The 22,733-nt window shown below is 44.1% G+C and overlaps 2 protein-coding genes across 5 annotated transcripts; one reads left to right on the top strand and one right to left on the bottom strand.

Moving 5' to 3' along the window:
* The first annotated feature begins 2,241 nt into the window (after window positions 1–2,241).
* Window positions 2,242–11,809, top strand: ANKRD34B (ankyrin repeat domain 34B). 3 transcript variants are annotated; one of them, XM_051810845.1, is made up of 4 exons: window positions 3,573–3,590; window positions 4,412–4,471; window positions 4,571–4,591; window positions 4,885–11,809. In XM_051810845.1, the coding sequence occupies exon 4, from the start codon at window positions 7,482–7,484 to the stop codon at window positions 8,985–8,987; it is 1,506 nt and encodes a 501-aa protein (XP_051666805.1). In that variant the 5' UTR covers window positions 3,573–3,590; window positions 4,412–4,471; window positions 4,571–4,591; window positions 4,885–7,481; the 3' UTR covers window positions 8,988–11,809. The 3 variants fall into 3 exon arrangements, with proteins under 3 accessions (XP_051666806.1, XP_051666804.1, XP_051666805.1); XM_051810846.1 differs by lacking the exons at window positions 3,573–3,590; window positions 4,412–4,471; window positions 4,571–4,591 and adding an exon at window positions 2,242–3,106 and having other exon boundaries at window positions 5,900–11,809; XM_051810844.1 differs by lacking the exon at window positions 3,573–3,590 and adding an exon at window positions 2,242–3,106 and having other exon boundaries at window positions 4,412–11,809.
* Window positions 11,810–12,906: 1,097 nt separating this feature from the next.
* FAM151B (family with sequence similarity 151 member B) lies at window positions 12,907–21,826 on the bottom strand. 2 transcript variants are annotated; one of them, XM_051810863.1, is made up of 6 exons: window positions 21,718–21,826; window positions 21,369–21,494; window positions 20,079–20,244; window positions 17,647–17,864; window positions 15,992–16,127; window positions 12,907–15,022 (listed from the first exon to the last, which is right to left on the bottom strand). In XM_051810863.1, exons 1-6 carry the CDS (start codon window positions 21,734–21,736, stop codon window positions 14,869–14,871), a joined length of 819 nt encoding a protein of 272 aa, XP_051666823.1. In that variant the 5' UTR covers window positions 21,737–21,826; the 3' UTR covers window positions 12,907–14,868. The 2 variants fall into 2 exon arrangements, with proteins under 2 accessions (XP_051666823.1, XP_051666824.1); XM_051810864.1 differs by lacking the exon at window positions 21,369–21,494 and having other exon boundaries at window positions 21,718–21,787.
* Window positions 21,827–22,733: the final 907 nt, after the last annotated feature.

Raw genomic sequence — 22,733 nt, 5'->3', positions numbered from 1 at the left:
GGTTTTTTTCAGATCAAATCAAACTATTTTTGTTCTTTTTTTATTTTTTTTTCCTACAAACAAAGTGGAGCAGCTAGGAGTTGATTCCCAGGATCCCCAAAGGCACAGGAAACATCCCCTGCTGTGGTCGGTAGCACTTAGACACCCTGGCAGTGCCAAGCAGAGGCAGTCCAGGCTCTCAGGTGTGCACAGCCTGGGGCTTCAGCTCCCAAAACAAGGATCCTGGGCTCCAGCTCTGCAGTCCAGCCCTGGGCTCCTAGCAAGTTGCTGAGCCGGCGAAACTAAGCATGCTCTTTTATTTCACTATTTCACTGGCTTGCCTGTCCGTGTTTGGGCACAGTTTATCAAGAATCAGTGCACACACCCCCACCCACCTCAGCCACGCTGTGATCTCAGAAGTGCTTGTTAGGCCTTGGCCCTGATGTACAGCACCTGGGCTGAGCTGCTCTTAACCTCATCAGAGACATCGCCTGCCCCCAGGAAGGGTGCTGGCTAATGAGCTGCTGTTTTTTAATGAACTGCCTTGGAAATTTATTTTTCTTGCCTGACCCAAATGGAGCAGCAATTTTCTTACTGAACTTTCAAAGAAAGTCACCAACCGGAATTGCAGTCAAGGGTGGAAAGTTACTCTAAAACCCACTCTCTTGCAACTCCACTAACAGTGTCCTAAGTGAGACTCTGGGAGCTCTCCTGGAGCTCTGGGCTGTGCCCAGGTCAGCATGCCCCTCAGAACAGGACCCCTCGGGGCCAGGAATGCTCCAATTTGCTGCACTGGGAAGACCAAGGCTGGAGCCTGGGCTGATCCCCAACTCCTCAAGGCTCAGTCCTGGAGAAGATCCAAAGGCACCAATATGAGTCCTTCGCTGAGCTCGAGGGGGATTTTTGGCAGAAATAAACCTGTTCGTTCACCTGTACATACCTGTACAGACTTCATGTCTGCGTGCAGGTGAGAATGTGCTACAGCAAATGTGCTGGGAATGCTGCTCTCAGATTCTTCCGTATGTTAGATTAGTAAGTCAGGCCTATAAGTTAGTTACTGTTGTGCTTTTAGTAAATTCTATAGAATCTTCAGTTAAATTGTTTAAATTAGGCCATAGATTCATTGCTGTTAAGTTTAAGTACTGTTAAAACCTTTAGACCTAAACCCTTGGTCAAATCCGGGGCTAAGTTTGGCAGGGGAGTCCATTCTGAACTCTGTAACTCAATGGGAGGGTCTCCCTTATTCCTTTTGATCCTTACCCTTTCCCATACTTAACCTTTTTCCCAACCCCAGCTTCCACGTAGATAATTTCTGGTTGATCTTAGATTGATTGATTTTAGATTTTGGTCCAGTTTTTCTCTGTGTGCTTTAATTATCTAGTAAGCAGTAGAGTGAACTTTGCAAACAAATTTTGTCACGCTTTCACTTTTATATTAAACCTGATTTTGCCGATATCTTTGCCGGTGATTCTTTGAGTGACTTAAAACACTCATTTGTGACAAACATTTTGGTCAATTAAAATGAATGTTAGAATTCTATGAACACAAAACTTTCCCCTGGCACATATCCATCTAGCCCAAGTCTCAGTGAAATGTAGGAGAAGGATATCAAGGAGTGTGATAAATATGCCATGTGCATATGCAAACATCTTCTATGTTTTATAATAAAACTTGTACTGCAGTGATGTGTTCCCTGCTCTGGTTTTTCACCCTCCTCCACTGTTAACATAAACTTGTTACCAACAGTTGTTTTTATATCCAGCCAAAAGTAGCCATGGTGACATTTATAAGAAAAAAATCTAATTATCTTCATAAAAGTGGTCTTCCAAGGGCTGCTTTAATACACTTTTTATTTTTTTGGTCAATGATTCATGTTGGCTATCATAAACACAACAGCACGATGCAGGCAAGGATGGACGGAGGAATAAGGAAGAGCACATTGAGAGCTGCAGGAACTGCAGAAGTGAAGATGTTTCAGCTGCAGGAGTGCTGACATTCAAGTGTACACTGCCTCTGTAATTCATATAATTCACCCAACAACAGGTCTGAGAAGAGCAGTAACCTCCTGCAGAGTGGGTGTTCAATGCACATGCCTTTCCAAGGCTGCATGGCAAAGACTGAGTATTAAGAATGTGGATGAGGTACAGAGAGGAAAAGAAAACAAAGATAATTAGAATCTTACCACAGGAAAAAAAAACCAAAACATCTGTGGGCATTCTCCCAACTTAATTTTTGAAACAGAAGGTTAAAGAGTAACTGAGGAACCTGCTCTTGGAATGTTGTTTGTCTTAGTGGCTTATTCATACCATTTGTCCAGCTCTTAGTCATGATGGTCTCTCATTGATTCTGACTTTTAAAAAATAGCACGGCACAAATCTCCTTCACATTCCTCCTGGAAACTTCTCTCTCCTAAAACAGCCCTTTGCAGCTGGTGGCTGGTTTTACTGTCAGTTTGCTCCCACCTCTGCACTTGGTTTGCTGCATCCACCTGCTGACTTTTACTGTACACCGAGATGACGTTGTGGAGGCAGCAAGTGCCTTTTCAAAGGGAGAGCAGGCCCTCGCAGAACAGCAGCACTGCAGCCCCTGCAGTAAACAGCGTTCGCAGGTAACAGCACTGCATTCTAACAAAACACCCTTGGAGTCCCTGGGATACCATCAGAAAGTCCTGTCACAGCAGGGTGATGGAGATGTCAGGATGGCTGCTCCAAGGGGAGTCACACTGGAGAAGCCCCATGATCTCCTGTGATGAACTGACTGGCCTGTGATGGGAGAGTGTGAGTAATGTCCACCTGGATTTCATTAGAGCCACTGTCTCCCAGAAGAACCCCACAGGACCTTTGTCAGAACTGAAGAGACTGAGACAAGCTGCTCCTGGTCAGCTTGGAGAAAGGCTTGGGGGGGGGTGTCTTACCAACCTGAAAGAAGGGTGCAAAGACAAAGCCAGACCCTTTCCAGCAGTGACAGAGCAAGAGCCAACAGGCACAAATTGGAACAAGGGTTTCCCTCTGAATACCAGGGAACATTTTTTCAGTGAGAGTGACCAAGTGCTGGCACAGGTTGCCCCAGAGAGGTTGTGGAGACTCCATCCTTGGAGACAGTAAAGAAATGTCAGAAGTCATCGTGGGTAAGTGGCTTCCAGGTATTCCTGGTTGTTAAGGGGGTTGGACAAGACATCCTTCAAAGATCCCTTCCAACCTCAACCAGTCTGTGTTTCTGTGAAGGTGTCCTAAACTTGCATGGAAATCAAGAAGGTTCTTCGACTGTGCTTTGAAATTTCACAGGATTTTAGCCAGTGAAATTAGACCAGAATTATTGAGACGTCAAGCATACCTGAGGGAAGCACTTCCTCAGGCTCAGCTTCCTCTCATTCCTATTTAGGCCAGTAAACCCACGCCCTGGGTGATGGGAAGCAGTGTGGTAGTGGAGAAGGTCTTGGGTGGGTTGTTTCTAGCATTCACTGCACCTGAAGGAGATGATTGAGCAGAGCAAACACACCTCAGTGTTGTCCCTCTCATGAGGGGCGTGGCCACACTCCTGTCCAGGAGGGAAATGACCAGAGGTGCTGTCAGGGAGCACAGGGGGAAAGGGAGGGAGTGGAGGGGTGCAAGGTGTGTAATGGTTGGGGATCAGGCAGTGAGGGGGTGTGTGGGGGCTGTGAAGCTGAGGGAGCGTGTGAGGGGTGTGAGTGAAGGTGGATGTGCAGGTTTGAGGGTATGTGGGGGGGTCAGGAGGTGTGAGGGGGTGGGTAAGAGCAGGGTTATGTGTGGGAGTGAGGTGTGAGGGAGGTGTGGGTTTGGGGTGAGGGGTGCAAGGAGGAGCAAGTGTGGGCTTAAGGGGGTGTGGGACTGGGCATGAGGGGGTACTGGGGGTATGGGGTGATATTGGGAGTGTGAGGGGGTATGGAAGTGGGTTTAAGGTGATGGGTGTGAGGGTGAGCAGGTGTGGGCATAAGGGGGTGTGGCACTGGGTGTGAGGGGGTATTGTGGGTCTGAGGTGGGATACTGGGGGGGATGTGGGACTGAATGTGAGGGGATGTAGGTTTGAGGTGATGGGTGTGAGGGGGAGCAGGTGTGGGCATAACAGCATGTGAGACTGGATGTGAGGGGGGTGTTAGGTGTCTGGGGGGGGGCACCAGGGTCTTGGGGGGATGTGGAACTGAGTGTGAGGGGGGTATTGGGGGTCTGAGGGATGTCCCCGGGGGTGTGAGGGGGGCATTGGGAGTCCGAGAAGGGCACTGGGATGTGGGGGGGCTGTGGGACTGGGTGTGAGTGGGGCACTGGGGGTCCGATGGGGTACTGGGGACGTGTAGGGGCTGTGGTACTGACCGCGGGGGGGGGCGGGGGCCTGGCGCTGGCCCCCACCCGGCTGTGCCCGCCCGGGACCGAGGGCGGTGCCGGGGGAGGCGCTCGATGTCCCGGTGTTCCCGAAGGTCCCGCTGTCCCTCGCTCCCGGCGCTGCGCGAGGAGCGGCCGCTCCATCCCGACCGGAGGTAACGGCGCTGCCCCGGCGGCGCGGCGGGATGGCGGGTACGGCGTTGGATAGCTGTTTTGTAGCCATTTTAATAGCTTTATCGTGTTTGCGGTGTTAGAGCGTGTGCTGCCACTTTTCCGTAAGTAGTTTCCTTGCTTTTCACCGGCTGTCCCTCAGGGAATTGTTTGGAGCCCTCGGGTTACAAGTTGCGGTGGCAACTTCGGGGGAGGGTGTTGGTGGAGTAGCTTTGGCAGCGTTGGGACGGTAATTTTTTTTTAAATCAAAGTTATTCGTATTTGCTAAATTTCAGCTACAAAAAGAGTTTTTGCCACCCTGACTGAGAGAATTTGCCAGGGTTAAGGTGGATGCGAAGAGTCACAGAAATATTTAGATGCTTATGCTCTTTAAGCCTGTAAGCAAGTCTTTTTTCAGAGATGAGAATCAATGGCAATTTTACTGGAATGATTCTAGACTCTCTAAACACAACTGTGAGAGCTTGATTAATTCTGAGGGTGATGAACAGACGGCAGAAAATCGGGCTTTCACATTGAAAAGGTGAGGAGCACTTTGCAAGAACTCCTTCATTCATATCACGCATTCATGAAACTGTTGGTTATTTTTATATTTGTCTATACATTCTAACACGGATGGGCTCCTTCCTCTCTCAGTGTTGTGATTATTTTGACTGTTAAATTCAAAAACATGTTTTCATGCTATGAGGTACCCTGAGCTACTTTGTCTCAGAGCACTTTCCAGGACAATATTACTTTTTGAAAATAAAATTCAGCTCTTCCTAGACAGAAAGAGCATTGCAGGAATATTATTTCTACAAGGACAACAGGAATTTTTGGGTTATCTGAAAGACCAATCCATGATTCAATATCACACACTGGGTTGCATAGTTCCTCATTCCTTAAACTGCTTTAAAACTTTAAACTGCCTTTAAAGTGTATCTTCACAGGTGAGAAGTGACTGTTTACTTTTAGGAACACATGGAGTCGTTCTGACATTGCAGTTAATTACATTTAGGAATGTTTTATAATTGCAATCTGCTGAGCACCCCTCTGTGATGTATTATCACAGAAATTACTCTTTTAGGAGGTCTGCTTAGACTGTGGTCTTTCACTTGAGCTGTGAGGTTTTTGGTCCAGTCCAGGTGTGGCACATGTATTCCCAGAGTCAGTGTGGGTCCTGTGAAAGTCTAGTTGCACTTTGTTCCCACAGTGACAAATTTAGGATGACACAGCCCCAGGTGCTCTCCCGTGATTAACAGATTCTCCAGATGAAGTTGTGGTTGTCATCCAGCACTCAGGAACATGCTCTGCACTGTATTGTTCCTGTTGTGAATCTGTAACACCTCCTATTGTTCGTATCGTGTCTGATTCTGAAGTATTTGTGGATTTTTTTCCCCCATTTCATGTATCTTTTTGCACTTTTCTCTGCACAGAAACATTTCAGGCTTTCTCCAGGCAGGTTCGTACCTGGCAACACCATCTACTCCTAACTCTCAAACTTCAGCTGTTGTCTTAGGCCAGCCTTACGCAGTCCTCACTCACATCAACAGTCCTGGTAAAGTCCATGGAAACAGCAAATTTAAGCAACAGGAGGCATTAGATGAGATGTCAGAAAAACAGCCTCACCTTCATTACTGACCTGCTGCATGACCTCAGGTAGCATTATTCTCTTTCCATGCCTGTTTAACATTCAATGTTCTTTTAGCCATAAAAGGTATCTCCACAGATGAAAAGGCTCTTCCTATGTAAGAAGAGCTATTTGCCATTGCGTAAGTAATGTGAGCAGTTAAGTGTCAGAAGAGCTTTAGATAAATAGGAAAGAAATGTAAAAACACTAAGGACTTCCAGGTAAGTCAAAACCAAGGCAGAACACAATCAGAATTCCAACACGTGTGCTGTGCAAGATATTTCTCTGCAGTTTGTTTCTGGAAACCTAAGTGCACAAATTGACTGGATACTTTTAGAAAAGACTATAAAAATCTTGTATACGTTACTTGCCAAAAGTACACATAAAAATCATAACAATGATTTGCACTTCAATGAAAGCTGAGATAGACAGTACTGCATCCTGTAATTTCAGTATAATGGAGTGAATCCTTAAAGTAATTTCAGTGCAATTACCTTTAAAAAATGTTTTATCAAGACATAGGGGGAAAAGCCCAACCACCAGTCAAAGTCAGATTTTCTCCTCAGATTTCCAGGGAGGAAATCTGATGCTTTTAGTTTTGCTTGTTGGAGTTTTGGAACAAACTACATTGAGATCATATTTTGATTTTTGAATTCAAAGTAAAACAGAATGAACTTACTAATCTTCAGTTAATCACCAAACTTTTCTAGTGCTTTCAGTGATGAATAAAAATGAGTCTCTGTTCATTTCCTTTGCAGTTAAACATATTTACTTCTCTAGAAATACACTGTAAATAAACAAATGTAATTTTCATATCCATGTCTACCCTTGTATTGGAATTACTCTGCCAGTTGTTAAATACTGATTTTTTTTTCTCTGAAGGTTTTCCCTACACATAGGTAAGCAAGCACATGTAAGAAGTGTTAGTTGCGTGTATGCAGGTATACATTCATACAAGGCCTTTTGTTATTTATGCCACATTAAGTTCTTAATTTTTTTGTGTGAAATCTCCTGATTTACTTTCCTTCTGTCAAACATTTCTTTTGTTGTAGAGCTGATACTGTCTGCTCAGGCAGAGGATTGTACAAAAGACTGTCAGAAATAAAAAGGTGACAGCCATACTCTAACCTTCTACAAACGTTGTATTTATATTCAAGTGTTTTTTAAAGTTTTTAATGTATTTCTTGAAGTCTGGAGGGTGAGAACACTTTTTTTTTTCTTCTTCCCTTCATACTCTTTTCTCAAAATATGACGGTGTTTGCAGGAGCAATTTGTACAGCTAAAACTTCTCTTTTTTTTTTTTTTTTTCTGTTTTCTCTTCTCTGGGGGACCTCTTTGCTTTCTATGGAAGGCAGATCTTTTATAGCCCCTAGGAGGGTGTAGGTGAGATGAGCAGGATGATGGAGGTGGTGGAGGTGCCGCCAGAGGGGTATTCCCTGATCAAAGCTGTGTACCAGAGACGCCTCCGCCTCACCAGGCTGTTGATCGATGGGGGTGCCTATGTCAATGAGAGCAACAGCAGAGGGGAGACCCCCCTCATGGTTGCTTGTATGACTGAACACGTGGACCTGCAGAGTGCCAGCAAGGCCAAGATGGTTAAGTACCTGCTGGACAACAAGGCTGATCCGAACATCCAGGACAAATCTGGGAAGACGGCCCTGATGCATGCATGCTTGGGCAGAGCGGGCCCAGAGGTGGTGTCTCTGCTGCTCATGAGTGGGGCTGACCCAAGCCTGCCTGACCACTCCAACTGCTCTGCTCTCGTGTACGCAATAAACTCTGCAGACAGAGAGACCCTAGAGGTTCTGCTCAACGCTTGTAAGGCACGAGGGAAAGAGGTGATCATCATCACCATGGACAAATCTGCATCGGGGAGGCAGGAAACTAGGCAGTACCTGAACATGCCTCCCCCAGAGCTTGGGGAGTGTCAGTACCCAACTGCTTGCACCTCCCCATCAGAAATAGAACCCAGTGAGATTCCAGAGGGACCATTCAGCTTCAGAGAGCTGTATCCTCCACGGGAGGAGGACAGCTTATCTCAAACACGGTCACTGATGATGAAACCCAGCCCGATACAGGCCCGGTTCAAGCTGACCCATGTGCAGCAGCTGGAGTGTGAGCCTCGGGTAAAGTGCTGCCCAGCAGTGTTTCACCAGAGGAAAATTGCTTCTTCACAGGAACTTCAGAGTATCACTCCCATAGAAAAGCTCTCTTCTAAAGTCGGTGGCCTTGGCTTATCAAAGAGAGTCAACACCAGTCCCCAAAGTATTGACAGGAAAGATGCTGCTCATGTATTCAAAACCTCTGATGAAACTGGGTCCAGGAAACCACCACCTGACAAGATAAACTATCAGACTCCTTTTGTTGAAGAGAAACATAACCCCAGTGTGATTCCCATGGGTCAGAGTGTCAGTCTGGGACAAATCAGCTTAATTTCAAACCTCAGCGGTTTTTTCAGGAACAAAAATGCAAAAACAGATCACAACAGTTCTGATTCTCAGTTAATTGCTGGTCTAAGTCCTGCTGCTGCTGCAGAAGCCAGTAAGTCAGCAATAGGAAAGAAAGAGATTATTTCTCCATCTCACTCCTTGTTACCAAGTTCTAGAGAAGTTCTGGAGAAAATGCCTTCTGTTACTGTGAAAGGCAGAAATCAGGCTTTCCCAGAAGGACAAGGGTCAGGAGCCTTAGCATTGGATCAGACAAGGCCAGATTTTCTGCCACCCCTGAGTGTGAACCCTTGCCCCCCAGTTCAAGAGATCACTGTCATAAACACAGTTTCTGGGATGATTTCTTGTGGGCAAACACAGTTAGGGCCAGCAGCACCTGCTTTTCCTAGGATGACCAAAAACACCAATCTGCTGCGCAGGAGGCCGTATGAGCAGATTACAGTCTGAGCAGGTTAAGCAATTACTGAATCTTTCATGGGGGATAAGGGGCTACAAACTCTTTGATATGTAAATATTCACTGCACTCCCTGATTGTAATGGTGCATATCACAAAGTAGAGCGGGTTTGTGATATAAAGCTCTGTGCCTTGGGATGAGTCGAACAGCTTAAAGACTACATGAAGACATAATTAATGAATGAGGCTGCTTTCTGCAAACTGAGGAATATTTATTTTCCTGGTTTTCTAAGATTTTCAACTTACCTGTGACAGACTGAACCCACAATGCCTCTTAAGCACTGCAGTTGTAATTGTACGTTGTAAATATGACTCCTAGATTTTGCCAAACATGTACTCTTTTTGCTCCAACAGAGGTCATACACATGGAGTTTGGGAACCTGAAACAGTTGACTGTGATGCTGGACACCAGCCTGACTGTCCAGGTTGTACAATACCCAAAAAACTCAGACACATCAGTGTGCAGGGGCAGGTGTACACAGTCAATGTCTCCTGCTTCTATGACTTCACTCCATGTAAATAGTTAATATTGCAGAGCTGTGCTGCCCAGGGAATTCCAGCTAAAGACTGGGAGCACGTTTCAGATGCCTAGCTGGCCCTGGGGCAGGTGGTGCACAGCTCTGGGGTGCTGCAGGCCAGCACACAAAGCCAGCCAGCCCTGTCAGGAGCCTACAGGGAGCACAATGAGCCCTGAGTGTGACACAAAGAAACTAATTGCTCACACTGTCAACGAGGTGTCTCAGCCACCTGGGGCTGCTCAAGGTTCTGGCCTGCTGGAATCTGCTCCTCAGAAAAGAAGGGTGGGGGAGGCAGAGCCTATATCTAAACAAGAGTCTATCACTGTCTGCAGTTCTGGACTCCCCCCAAAAGAGATCTCCAGGTCATGCAGGAGCTCTTTGGCCCCAGTCACAGCCCTTTTCAACCAGGGTACAGATGGTGGGGCACATCAAGTGTTCTTCAGCAAGGGCACTTCACACACAGGTTTGGGAGCAGGGAAAAGCTCTGTCCTCCTGCTCAGACAGACCTAAAAAAAGACATTCCAGGCGTGGGGAGGCCTTGGCACAAGTTGCCCAGAATATCCATCCCTGGAACTGTCCAGGGCCAGGTTGGACAGGGTTCAGAGCAACCTGGTCTACTGGAAGGTGTCCCTACCTATGGCAAGGGGGTTGGAACAAGATGGGCTTTAAGGCCCCTTCCAACCCAAACTGTTCTGTGGTTTTAATGACAAAACTCACCTGGAAGATGGAAATTCACATTTTGCCTAATTTGAAGCAGAGGACTGAATGTCTTAAGGGTAGAAAACACTCCTCTGCAGACTGTAAGCTACTGCATATTTTTTATCATATCTATCTAAAAATCCATCTTTCTTTGCTTTCCTTTAGTGTTCTACAATTCCAAACATGGTTCTGTCTTTGTGTGCATACCATAGATACTGGACGGCATTTAGCATTTTAGATCTCATCTTCTAAATATTGAGAAAAAGTGAATGTGTTCTATGTTGTCATAGTTTACAGAAAGTAGTTGTACTGAAATTGTGTCTGTGTAATGTGAATTTCAGTATACTGAAATACTTTTTTTCTGAAAATGCTCAGTCAGTACTATGTCTGCTTGCAGCTTCAGTCAAAGTTCACCAAATCTGACATTGCCTAACAAATAACTGTGATGTTATTTAGCTTTGCACTTAGTATATGATAATTTAAAGGGGATGATAAACATGAAACAATTTAAAGGGGATGATAAAAACAATTTAAAGGGGATGATAAACATAAACAATTCAAAGGGGATGATAAACACACTCTGTGTAAATATCTTTTTCGGAGTATTTGTTGCCATTCAAGTTCTGCCTTTTCCTTCAGATGTTGTCGGATCAGCCCCTGTGTACATCAGATAGAAGCAGGGATTATGTGGAAATCTTTCTATGACAGAGAAATTACATGGAACAGAGTATGTCAGTATTAACTGGGTACAAATTGGTCCCTACACACAATATATTTTTCAAATGTTTTCACGGCATTAAAAATGGAAATGGCAATTTGTCATTTCTTCATCTCATAATGAAATTAAATACTTGCAATGGAAAATGGATCTTTAAAAACATACAAGTCCTTTTTTAGAAGAAATCTACCATCACCAGGTGTTCTAACTGGTATTTGTGCTGAGGGTATAAAACCCAATTGATGCTGTTTTGATTTTAAAATTAATTATGTATATGAGACTATTTCTCCCTTAACTGAAAGAGTAATTTTTCCACAAAATACTTGGACAATGGAGGAAAATGGCAAGTGTCTTGAAAAGGGAAGTTTTTCTGTAGTGTTACCAGTATTTTGTGATTAATTGTGGCGCAGAAATAATGTGAAGGGTTAATATTACTGTTTGTTTTTGCATTACTGTTACAAGTGACCTTCAAAGAAAAGAAGCTTTGTTCTCTTGATGTTGTTATGATGAATAAATAAAAGTTTTTTTTTTCCCCCACCAAGGGAACATGGAAATAAGCACATGCTTTTATTCACCACTCAGTAGATGATGAGTCACTGCCAAAGGTTCTCACTTAGAAGTATTTCTCAGGTTGTCTCTATGCAAGAAAATGGGAACAGTTACTTAGATTTAATCCAATATAGCTCAATTTGTGCAAAGTATGGTTTGAGAGAGGCTCTCTCCACCTGCCGGAAGCTTCCTGTGGTTCCAGTCGTGGAGATGCTCTTGTGCTATCTTTGAAGCCCTTAATCCATGACATTTTCCAGCCACCCCTGATGTTCTTTTCAGTGAAGAACGGTCAGCACAACCGGAGTTTCTAATGTTAGAACCCCTCACTTCCCAAGGCACCCGAGATAAAAAACAACAGACCTTTTAGGTTCCTTTTTTGTCTCTGGGCACAGAAAATACCACAGGCTGAGTTTCCCCTTGCTGGTGTTGAAAGCTATGGTTTCCCATCTCTCACCTGCCGGTGAAAAAGCAGCGAAAATCACTGCTCTTACTCTCAGTCAATGTCACATCACAGTCATAAAGACCTTCAATGTGGAAATTACACACAATGACAGTGGCACTGACGTGATCAGTGTCCCCATGCATGTCAGTGACAGCTCCACCCAGGCACACAACTGATGAGAAAATGGATTTTAAATCCATGTGGTAACTTTAGAAAGGCCATTTAAAAATCAGGCAAAGATTTTACACTGAACACCAAAGATTTTTTTTTCTAATTGTACACAGGCCAGTTTATTCCCCAAATTCCTGAAATCCAGACACAGAAACAAATACCACACATTTTTAATTCCTCAACACTCTAACTTTTTTTTTTTCCCTTAAAGGATGGGACTATTTAATCACCAAGTTATTAAATGAGTTCTAAAGACTCCTAGTGTAATTTCAGCTTTAATTTGATGGTTTGAATTGAAAAAAAGGACGGGTTTTGTTGGGGGGTTTTTGGTTTTTTGAATGAATGCTGAAGAGGGAGATGTGGAGAACATCAGATGGAACAACACATTTGAAAAATGTGCCTTTGGGGGCATTTTCTTTCATTCCACAGTACATTTAAACAACGAGCAAAAAGCTTGTGCTTTGCTCCCATTGCTTCTGTGTCATGACAGGACACAGCTGGGTCACCATGCAGGACACAGTGACATCTCTCTTCCATACCGTGTTATTTTATCTGTTTACTAAGGTCCTTCAAATTCACAGAGAAACAGAAAGCTAAAAGTGCACTTGCCGTAAATTACCAGTGTTTGTATAATACAAGGAACACATCCCTGACAGAAAGTAAAAGAAAAAAAATAAAAAGACAGCTACAGCTAAAACAACACAGACCGGCTCTCCCACCAGAATAAAACCTGGCTTCATCTCACCACTACTGTCTCACTGCAGCCTCACAAGTAAATCGTTTTATTTTAGGAGAGCATTTGAATAAACACAGAGTAAGAAATTCAAATGAATTTATTTATGTGCAACTCAGACCAGACCAATATAAACGAGTTCACATGGAACTAGCAGAGATCTATGGGTAAAAAATACATACAGAAATTTAGATATGTAGGAAAATCTATACAATTCACCACATAGCCAAACTCTTCTGTCTTCACAAGAATGCTTCATAGAACTAATTCCTAGCATTTGTTTAATCTAGTTTTACATGTCTTAAATTAATTGCCTACATCAATTTTCCTGGTAATCCAGATCATGTCTTCTTTTAATTTTATCTGAATATCCCTGTTTATTCACATCCACAGATATTACTGAAACATATATCTTCTTTAAAAATACTTCTAGCAATTGCTGATGTTTTTTATTCAATAGTTTACTGAGTTTTAACAAATCCCAGTACTTCAGGTGGGAACTGGTCAATGGGAAAAAGGTTTCTAAATAACAGAAAAGTCTGTTTGTGTAGACCCAAAAAGGCCTAAACACTGAGAGATGAAATCCCTTAAGTCAATGAATGCAACTGCCTGCAACAAACTGTGGCTGAAAAATAAGTACTTTCCCCAACCTCATTAAAGGAATCACAGTTGCAAACCTGACCCTTTGGTGGTTATGGCCACTCACTTTGCCTGGTGGAATAAATTAAATTAAGTACTTTGTTTAACTATCCCAAGTACAACCAGATAGCTTCTTCCTCACATGGAAAAATTTTTGCTAATTTTACTCACGTATACCTTAGTAAGTAACAAAAATGAGGAAGGCTCTACCCCTCAATAACACAGAACAATTATTAGATGGAGCTGTCAAAGGAGCCATAGGTAACAGCAGGGAGTCTTGGATTTTAGTGACTGTGTGAAACCACCATGTTTCAAAATTTAGGATTAGGAAATGTAACTAATTTTTCTATCACAGCTGTACCAGGGCTATGTAAGAACCAAAAACTGCTGTAATTAACTTCAGCACTAACAGCCTATAAAGAGTTGTGTTCAACATCCATATCAACCCAATTCCCACAGGAAGTATGTGAGAAGAATGGGAACAGGAGGACAAGAAGACATGGCAATCCCTGCTCAGGGCATCAGCTTTTACCCAGAAATCAAAAACTCCTCTGACACTGTGGTTTTGTTTGTATTGTTTGTAATGTCTGGCAGAGGCAACAATGCACAGCTGGTACCTCAGTCTGAGTGAATTCTGAGGGCTGTAGAAGCAAAATGGGCAAAACAAATGGTTTAAATGAAGCAGGTCAGGCTCTTCCTGCAGTAGTCAGCAGGGTTTTGGCTTTTCTCAGAGGGAACTTCCACTTGTGAAAATTTGTGAAGTCCTGTCAGTTAAAGGGATGCACAAAAATCAGGACAACGCAGAAAATACCTGTGATCACAGAAATTAGCTGGTTTTGCTGCAATCACTGATCTCCCTGCAGCTCCTTTGCTCTCTGGCTGCCAGAGACATGGCAGGGGAACATCTCACACACAAGTTCTGAGATTCCAATCCCTTGAGAGAGGCACCAGCACTGCTCTGTCACAGCTCAGCTCTCTGACTGTGCCCAACGTGCTCCTTGCCAGGACCCCTCCCTGTGCTCCGGGCCAGGTCAGGATCACCTCCGGGGCTGTCCCAGCCCCTCCTGCAGCCCCCTCCCCACTCCCACTCAGCTCTGATGGGGCACAGTGACCACAGGACACAGAACTCCACCAGGGCTAACTCAGGACAAACAGCCCTTCTCCCTTTTTGGGATGTGGAACCCCCAGGATCCCACATGGGGAGGAGGGAACACTGAAGAAGGTACTGGATTTCTGTTTGAGAAGCCTTTCCCCAGTGTTGTATAAAATCTCCTCCAGTAACCAGAAGTGTGCTCAATATGGCTTCTCTGGCAAGGAAAATGCATTTCTCTGAACAAGAAATCCTCACATTTGAAAGAAATTACAATATAGAGCATTGTAACGTCAGGCATTGCCTGCTTTGCATTTACTGTTCTATTCCAATGGCTTTTTTGAATTCAGAATTTTGCGGCTCGAAAATGTCATAATAAACCCTGCTTTTATCAAAATTTTCTCGGATGGAAAGCAAATCCTCTACAGAATATATGTCGTCCTTTCCTGTCCAAACAGTGAGGCTGTACCTACATGCAAAAAAAAGGGAAAACAGCAAAAGAGAAAAAAGCACATAAATCAGAAAGACATTGCACTAATAAGCTCCTAAAAAATATTCACGATGATATCTCAATTTTAGTAATGTAATTAAATACCAAAAATTGCAACCCCTAGAACAATTTATCTGCAATTTATCTGTGGGAGTGTTCTGAAAAACAAGCAAGTAGTTAAATAAAAAATCTTGGGCAGATATACAGCAAAGAAATTACCAGGCTGAGCATTTAAGCTTTGACAAAGTAATCAATAGTCACAGGCTGAGCTGCAGAACAGGAAATAGGATGCAATCCCAGACGTGGGTGATTGTCATGCTCTGTTCTGTCGCCTCAGTGATGTGCAGTGATGCCACCTGATTAACTGAATTGTCATTAATTGCATGTAACTTTTCAAAAAACCTGAAAATCTCCACAGTATCAACCACAGTTAAAAGCATTACTCTCCACAATCTCCTCATGACATATACTTAATGTTCCCTTTTGTATAATAAAACCGTATTAATTTAAAATATGGGTAAATCAGAATGTAATTATATGTCAGTAAAACTGGCTCAGGAATTTCTGTCTTCTAATCATGCCACTAAAAAATCATGACTTTTATTCTGAGGTGAAAGAGAAAATCCTAATATTTCAGCAGGAATACTGCTTGTATCCAATGTGGATATATTTGAGACTGGCACAGTTCATAAGACATATTCTTAATGCAGTAATATTGTGACATTAATTCTTACTGTAGGTAATGAAAAAGAAGCTTTTGGAAACTTATTATTTTACAGAAATTAATAGTGACCAATTCTGTCGAATGAAACAAACAATGTGAGAGCTTAAGGAATTAAAGAACTGAAAGGGAAAATATTTCCAATGTCACTGGAATAAGTGTGTTGTATTTAATTTAACAGCTGTGTTTATAACAGGACAGGTGGGAATGGAGGCTCCCAGACCAACCTGTCTGACTGCTGGATCAGCCAGCGGAGAGCAGGGAGGGAGCGCGGCACTAGCACGGCCCTGACAGGGAATGTCACGGGCTGGGACAGGGCCTGGCACAGCTGGGACATCTCCTCCACCATCCCCCAGTCGTACCCTGCAGGGGAAAACACTGGATTGAAAAAAACCTTCACAAACAACCCCCACCCAACCCAGAGCTTGACAGAGTGATTCAGCTGTGACACAAAATGAGCAAAGTCGGGGACTGGCGAAAATTGTGGAATTCTGAAAGGAAATTTCCAAATGGTTCTAAGAAAAAATAATCCCAGAGGAGAAAGGTAATATTAACATGGGAAAATAAACCGATTATTAAAACCTTCCTCTGCAGTTCATATACAGCTACAGAATGTGATGTTTTTAAATTTGCTGCCACTGACTCCAGTATGGACTCGTCTGACATTGACAGGGACCCTCTAGAAACAAAAACAGGAAGGAAAAATTAGGGAAAAAATTTGAATGAATCCCATAGGACTGAGTTATACACAAACAAAGCACACAAAACATTCTGCGCTTAAAAAAGTGCAAACATCAAGCAATCTAAAACACTCCAAGTGCCTCTGCTGAGATTTTTACAAGCACTGCAGCTACCTAAAATACGATTTAACTGTTCTTTTGTTTCCACAGGTTATGAAAATCTTACAAACAACAGTTAAAAATTTTTCTCAATTACTCATATGCAATGTGTGACTGGAAAGAATAAAAAAGCACCAAATATTAAAAAAATAGTCTTGTTGGACAAACAGCAACTTTTAGTTGAAATCAGTCAAATGAGCTGTTTTTCCCAAGTCTTCCAGCATACCCTTAATTAATATTACTATAAACTGAAACCTAGAATGGAGAGAACATTAAATTAATTTTAAAATGTTACTCAGTATTTCCAATACATATTTCCACCAACTTTTTCCTGCGCTGAAAATATTTGAGAGAAAGCACTGAACAGTTTAATAAAATCACTGTGCATCATACAGCAAAATACTAAATCTTGCTAAAGAGTAATCAGCAATTGGAACAGTGTATAATTTTACCCTGGTGGTCACAGACAATGCTGGTGGGGAGCCTGCTAATCATAATGAGAATTACAAGAAAGAGGAATACTGTGAAAAGGACCCAAAAATAATGAAAACTGGAAAATTCACTGCAAAAATTCAATTATTCAATAGAAATGAAGACAAGGTTAACTAACAATTTGATTTCAGTGATCAAAAGAAGCACAGACAGGGTTTTAAATTTCTGGATAGTCTGTTTTTCCTCAGGAAACATGCCAGAATTCCAATTACCAAACCAATCCTTCAAGGATTCAGGGAGAGACCTACCTGAAACAGGAGCTGAGGAGTTTGTCTCCCGAAGCTCCTCAGTGCATGAGAATGAATTGAAGAATAAAAGAGTTTATTTTAACAACAAAAAGATCAGATTTTTACGCAGTCCAGTTGCCAGACCAACACTGAGGTAATTGCAGGATCACACTGCATCTCACACACCAGCAAAGAAAATCATTCTCATGTCATTCACTACGAGTTTCAAACAGAGGATGTTGCAGAGCTTGTGTTGAGTCAATTAAGAGACAAATGGGAAGAAAAGCAGCCGTGCAGGGTGAAGGCCTGGCTAGAGCTATGTACCTTGCCCGTGGTGGTGGCCGTGCCAGCCTGTGGTCCAGCCCAGGGACAGGGTGATGTCGGGGAAGGTCGAGGTGATGGTGCCGAGGATGCTCTGAGCATTCAGCGCCGGGCGGCTCCCACCAGGCCCCACCAGGATGTCTCCGTTGATCCACACAGGTCTCCTCAGCTGCTGCTCCACCTGCCCCAGCAGCTCCAGGGATGGTCCCACGGCGTCCGGGCTGTGGAGGACCACCAGGGGAACCAGGGAAGGCACAGCACGTACAGAACGGGTGCGTTACTTAACTGTCCTGCTCGGACACTAAGCGAACGCTGACGACCCTCTCTCAGCAGGGGACTTGTCCTACACCTCTCAGGACACCATTCTGCCACACCCCTGCTCCCAGAACCTCCTGGTGTCACCTCACAGCCCCCCAGGCTTGTCACCTCTTCGTCTGGAAGGGTGCTTGAGAAGGGTTTTAAAAAAGGAAGCTACTGCAGGCTCCAACACTTCTGTTTAATGAGACCTGAAATCCATAGATACTGTAAATATATTTATTTATATATATTCCTGTGGTTTATATCCAAGAGGTGAAAGTAATCTCTTCCAACCTTAACCACACTCAGCATTGCAAAGATTTTATCACTATTTCAGATCCAGACTGAAAGTTACCTTCACACCTTTGCAAGCCAATCCACCCATACTAGGAGAATAAAAAACCCCAAACTGAACATTTTCAGGCAACTAAAAGAGTAAAAGGACACCCATTTCAGCACTTTATGCCTGGTCATGATTTTCCCTACAGTTCAAAAGTGTGGCAGCACAGAAAATCTGCCTGTCAGACGTTCACCCTACATTTAATGATTAAATTATTAAATATGAGTTGTCATTATTTGAGCAAACAGTGCAGCACACCTTGTAAACATTTAACAAAATCTAGAGTCATGTATTCTGACTGTTCTTTCAAATCAAAAGAAAAAGCACAGGTAGCTTTTTCTACCTCTATCCCATCAAAACTTTCAAAGCACCAGTACTCTGGAAGAGAAGGAGATGTGGAACAATGGGGAAAAAGAACGAATGCCAAGAAAACCTTTTTTCTCTTACAGCACATGAATTAACACTTTATAAAACGTTCAGGAATTTAAAATCATTATAATCAGAGCTCTCATATTAGGTCAGCTCTAAAGCCGAAAACTGTCCCCTGAGCTGCTTGCATTGTTTTCTCTGAAAAGTCATTTTGTATATTTTAACTTTTGTATAGCATCAGGAATTCGACCCAGTGCTTCCAGCTGAGATAAGCTCAAGTCTTACAGGAGAAAAATTAGTGATGGCCTGAGTTAACGTGTGGGCTTCAGCATTTCTTGCACTGTCTGAGGCCAGGACAGTTCACATCCGTCAAGGACAGTGAAGAGCCTTCCTTTGTACTACAAAGTATAAGGTATTGTAGAGAGAAAAAAGCCCAAAGCAGCATCTCTTGAAATAAACAACAACACAGAAAAAAAAACCCCAAAGCAAACATCAAATTCTGTTATCACTCATTTGACTCCATCTGCACTGTGTAATGTATTTTTAAATGCTTTTATACAACTAGACTTTTATAATGCAACATACTTTTAAAAGCTTTTTTCAAATCACTGCAATTGGCTATAAATTCCTCATGGAAAAACAAAAAGTAGGTGGTTTTAAAATTAATTTAAAAATAATTAAATTAGAAAAAAAATCCCCAAACCCACAAGAAATAAACCCAAATGCCTACTTTGCTTTATTCTCTTCTCTGCCCAGACGGACATACACAGATTCTGTAACAATAAACAGATTTAGCCTGCCCACATATTTTGCATTTTCAAGAACTTTTACACAAAAACAGTGACTGTGTTACACAGAACAACAGGTATAAATCACATTTTACAACTATCTATTGGGGTTTTTTGCACTTTTATAGCGTAGTGAAGCATTGATGAAGCTCTTTGTAATTTGCTGCCAAAACAGACTTTGCACATGGAAATTCAGACAAAGCTGAAGTCAGGAGCTGCAGAAGTGAATGTCTGGAAATCACAGCTTACTTCCAAGGTTATCTCATGGGGTTTTCAGGTGTATTTTCCATTCAAGACAATGAAACAGCTAATGGTTAAATTCTGAATGAACCTCTGAAAATCTAGTTAATAAATCAGGCCAAAGATAGGAGCCTTCCAGAGGGATACTACCATTTCCCTTTTCCCAACAGAAAAAGTCTGCCCAAAGTAACTAAAAAAATATTATTTGCAGTTCAAAACACTTTCAAAGCTTTTATTCTTGTGATGCATTTATTAATAAGGATGATGTTTCCTCATTTCTTGCTTCGGAAGGAATGCATCACACAAAATGGCACAATAGGAAAAAGTCTGGTCAACCATCACCTGTAAAATTGTTAACCAGTAAGATTGCAAACAACATAAAAATCTTTTTGTGGAGATACCTCTTAAAATCCAGCTTGATGCCTTTATTGGTGTTGACCATCTGCGTCAGCCACTCCTGCAGTGTGATGTCACTGTCTGTGTCAGGGGGGTGAGCCAGGATCGGGTCTCCCTTCCCTCCCTCCCCACCACGGAGGAGAACATCAGCTTCTACCATGTGCACATTGCCTGGGGGGGATAAAAACTGAAGCTCTAAGGTGTAAAACCAACAGTTTCAGTGTCTGCTTCATAGCAACAATTACTCAGCAAGTCTTCCCACACCAGCCTGTGTTCACTTACTCCACACAGGCCATCCCCAGTGGGAACTGCTGTCTGTGACATGAAAGATACATTTCTCTGGTTACTCAACTCACGAACTCTTTAAAGATTTACAGGCATGTCAAAATTGATTTTTGTAGATACATTTGGCTGAGTAATCACACAGGGTTTTTTTCATCAGAGAAACAGAAAAATGGACATCCAGCATGTGAATCCACTCTTGTTAAATTTCAAATCTCTTCCTCTCAAAACAGGGTTCCAGACAGACACTTTCAGAGTAAAGATGAGCACAGGATTTAACACTGGCAGAGACTGAGCACTCCCCTTGTCTCATTCTCAAACCTGACCCGCCCATCTCTGTCAAAATTTTAAAAACAAGTCAGCCAGCCAGGAAAACGAGAGCTGAAACACAAGACAGGCGAATGGGAGTCTTAGGAATGCTGCAAGCTCTAGAAAACAGCTTTATATAACAAGTCTGGACAATGCTACCAGCTTTGCAGAGAGTCCAATAAATACAGTTCCTTAGACTAGAATACTAATAAAAAAGCTAGTAATGATATTCAAAAGAAGGCACATTGCATATGGAATTACATAAATATTTCCCAAATATTCATATAAATTCACATAAAATTCCCTGCTGCCCAGACTGGGGCATCACGGATTTTCTCATCCTACAACTCCCTGACAAAAGGGTGGAGCCAGTGGGGATTGGGTTCTGCTCCCAGGGAACAAGGGACAGGACGAGGGGAAATGGCCTCAAAGCTGTACCAGGGAAGGTTTAGTTTAGGCCTTGGAAGGGGCTGTCCAGGGAGGTGGTGGAGTCCCCATCCCTGGAGGTGTACAGAAGGTGTGAAGATGTGGCATTTGGGGACACGGTTTATTGGGTCCGGTGGTGCACGGACGAAGGCTGGACGCGACGGTCCTGGGAGGGCTTTTCCAACAGTAATGACTGAGCAGGGCAGGAAAGGGAAAGGAGAAAGAAGGAAGGGGAACGGGGAAAGCGGAAGGGCCGGCAGGGCCAGTCCCGCACTCACTCCGCGCAGCCGCGGCCGCCCGGGCCCTGCTGTTGGCGGCGTGGAACCAGCGCACGGCGGCCCCGTCCCGCGCCGTGATGCACCCGGAGCGGAGAAAATGGTCCACGGGCCACTCGCTCCAAGAGCCTGCGGGGACATGGGGGTCCCTCAGCACCGCCCGCACGGGACGACACGGCGGGACCCTCAGCACCGCCTGGAACCGCCCCAGCCCCGCCTGGGCTCCTCCACCGCGGGGCCCAGGGCGGTGGAGCTCCCCTGTCTCCGCTCCTCACCGGCGGCTGATGGAGCCCCTCTCCCCTGTCCCCGCTTCCCGAGGGCCGAGCCCGCCCACGCCGCCACCGTCGCTCACCCGCGGTCCCGCTGGCCATGGCCCGGCCTATCCCGTCCCGCCCGCGGGGGTTGCGCCGTTCCGGCACCGCCGCCACAGCGGGGCGGGACCGGGGGGCGGGGCAGGGCAGGTTTAGGAAGGGAAGGCTCGGGAACGGAATGTTTGGGAAGGGAAGGGACAGCACGTCCGGGGCAGTGTGCCTGCAAAACGGGGAATATTTCAACGTTACTCTAAATCAGGATGTTCTTTGCTGTTTGGTGTCCACGTACTTTCCTGATCAGCAAGGAAAGAGACCTGGTTAGTGGGACAGGCAGCAGCTGCATCCCTTACAGGAGGACATCCTGGAACTCACCAGCCGTAAGGGCGCAGTAAAGGGTGTCCTCAGGGCAAGAGAACACAGTCGCAAGGTGTGCCAGGGAAGGCTGTACATCAGCAGGAACTTCCCTCTGGAAAGGGTGGTCAGGCATTGGAACGGGATGTCCAGGGAGGTGGTGGAGTTCCCATCCCTGGAGGTGTCCAAGGAACGACTGAACGTGGCCCTCAGGGTTCTGGGCTGGGTGACAAGGTGGAGATCAGACACAGGGTGGACTCGATGGTCTGGGAGGCCTTTTCCAACTTAATTTGATGCTGTGTGAAATGAAGATGTTAATGTGTGCCTATGTACACGTTGCTAATTGGCAAAATGCTCAAGGTCTGTGTATCCTGTGGCTGAACTGTGTTCATTATAATACTAAAACCCACACTTACAGGCCAAAAAAGACCCAGCCCAGGTGCAGACCCTTCCCCTGAGCACATGTAGAAGTTGGCTGGCGTTATGTAACCTGTATGGAAATGACCGATTAATCCTGATAGAGGGGCTGTGTTTGGGAAGTTACTAATTCTGGATTTCTGTGTATAAATGATGGCACAGAAAGTCCAGTTGGTGTGCTGGATTTGTGGAACACACTGCAAACCCGTGGCCTGTGAAGTTCTGAAATAAATATTCAGTGTCTCTCAGGTGTGTATTGGCTTGTTGCACACCGGATGACAAATCAGAT

Source organism: Manacus candei, unplaced genomic scaffold (genome assembly GCF_025592945.1).
Source record: "Manacus candei isolate 608988 ecotype Guabito, Panama unplaced genomic scaffold, ASM2559294v1 h1tg000079l, whole genome shotgun sequence".
Taxonomy (NCBI): domain Eukaryota; kingdom Metazoa; phylum Chordata; class Aves; order Passeriformes; family Pipridae; genus Manacus; species Manacus candei.
Note: the sequence above shows the minus strand (reverse complement) of the source record. Positions and strands in the feature narration are given on the sequence as shown.

Excerpts from the sequence above, each read along its gene's own strand:
- ANKRD34B (XM_051810846.1), top strand. The coding sequence starts at position 7,482 with ATGAGCAGGATGATGGAGGTGGTGGAGGTGCCGCCAGAGGGGTATTCC.
- FAM151B (XM_051810863.1), bottom strand. Across the intron at positions 20,245-21,368 it reads GGCGGCCGCGGCTGCGCGGA|GCAATGTGCACATGGTAGAA; the intron begins GTGAGTGCGGGA and ends TATCCCCCCCAG. Across the intron at positions 15,023-15,991 it reads CTGATCCAGCAGTCAGACAG|GTACAGCCTCACTGTTTGGA; the intron begins GTTGGTCTGGGA and ends TTTTGCATGTAG.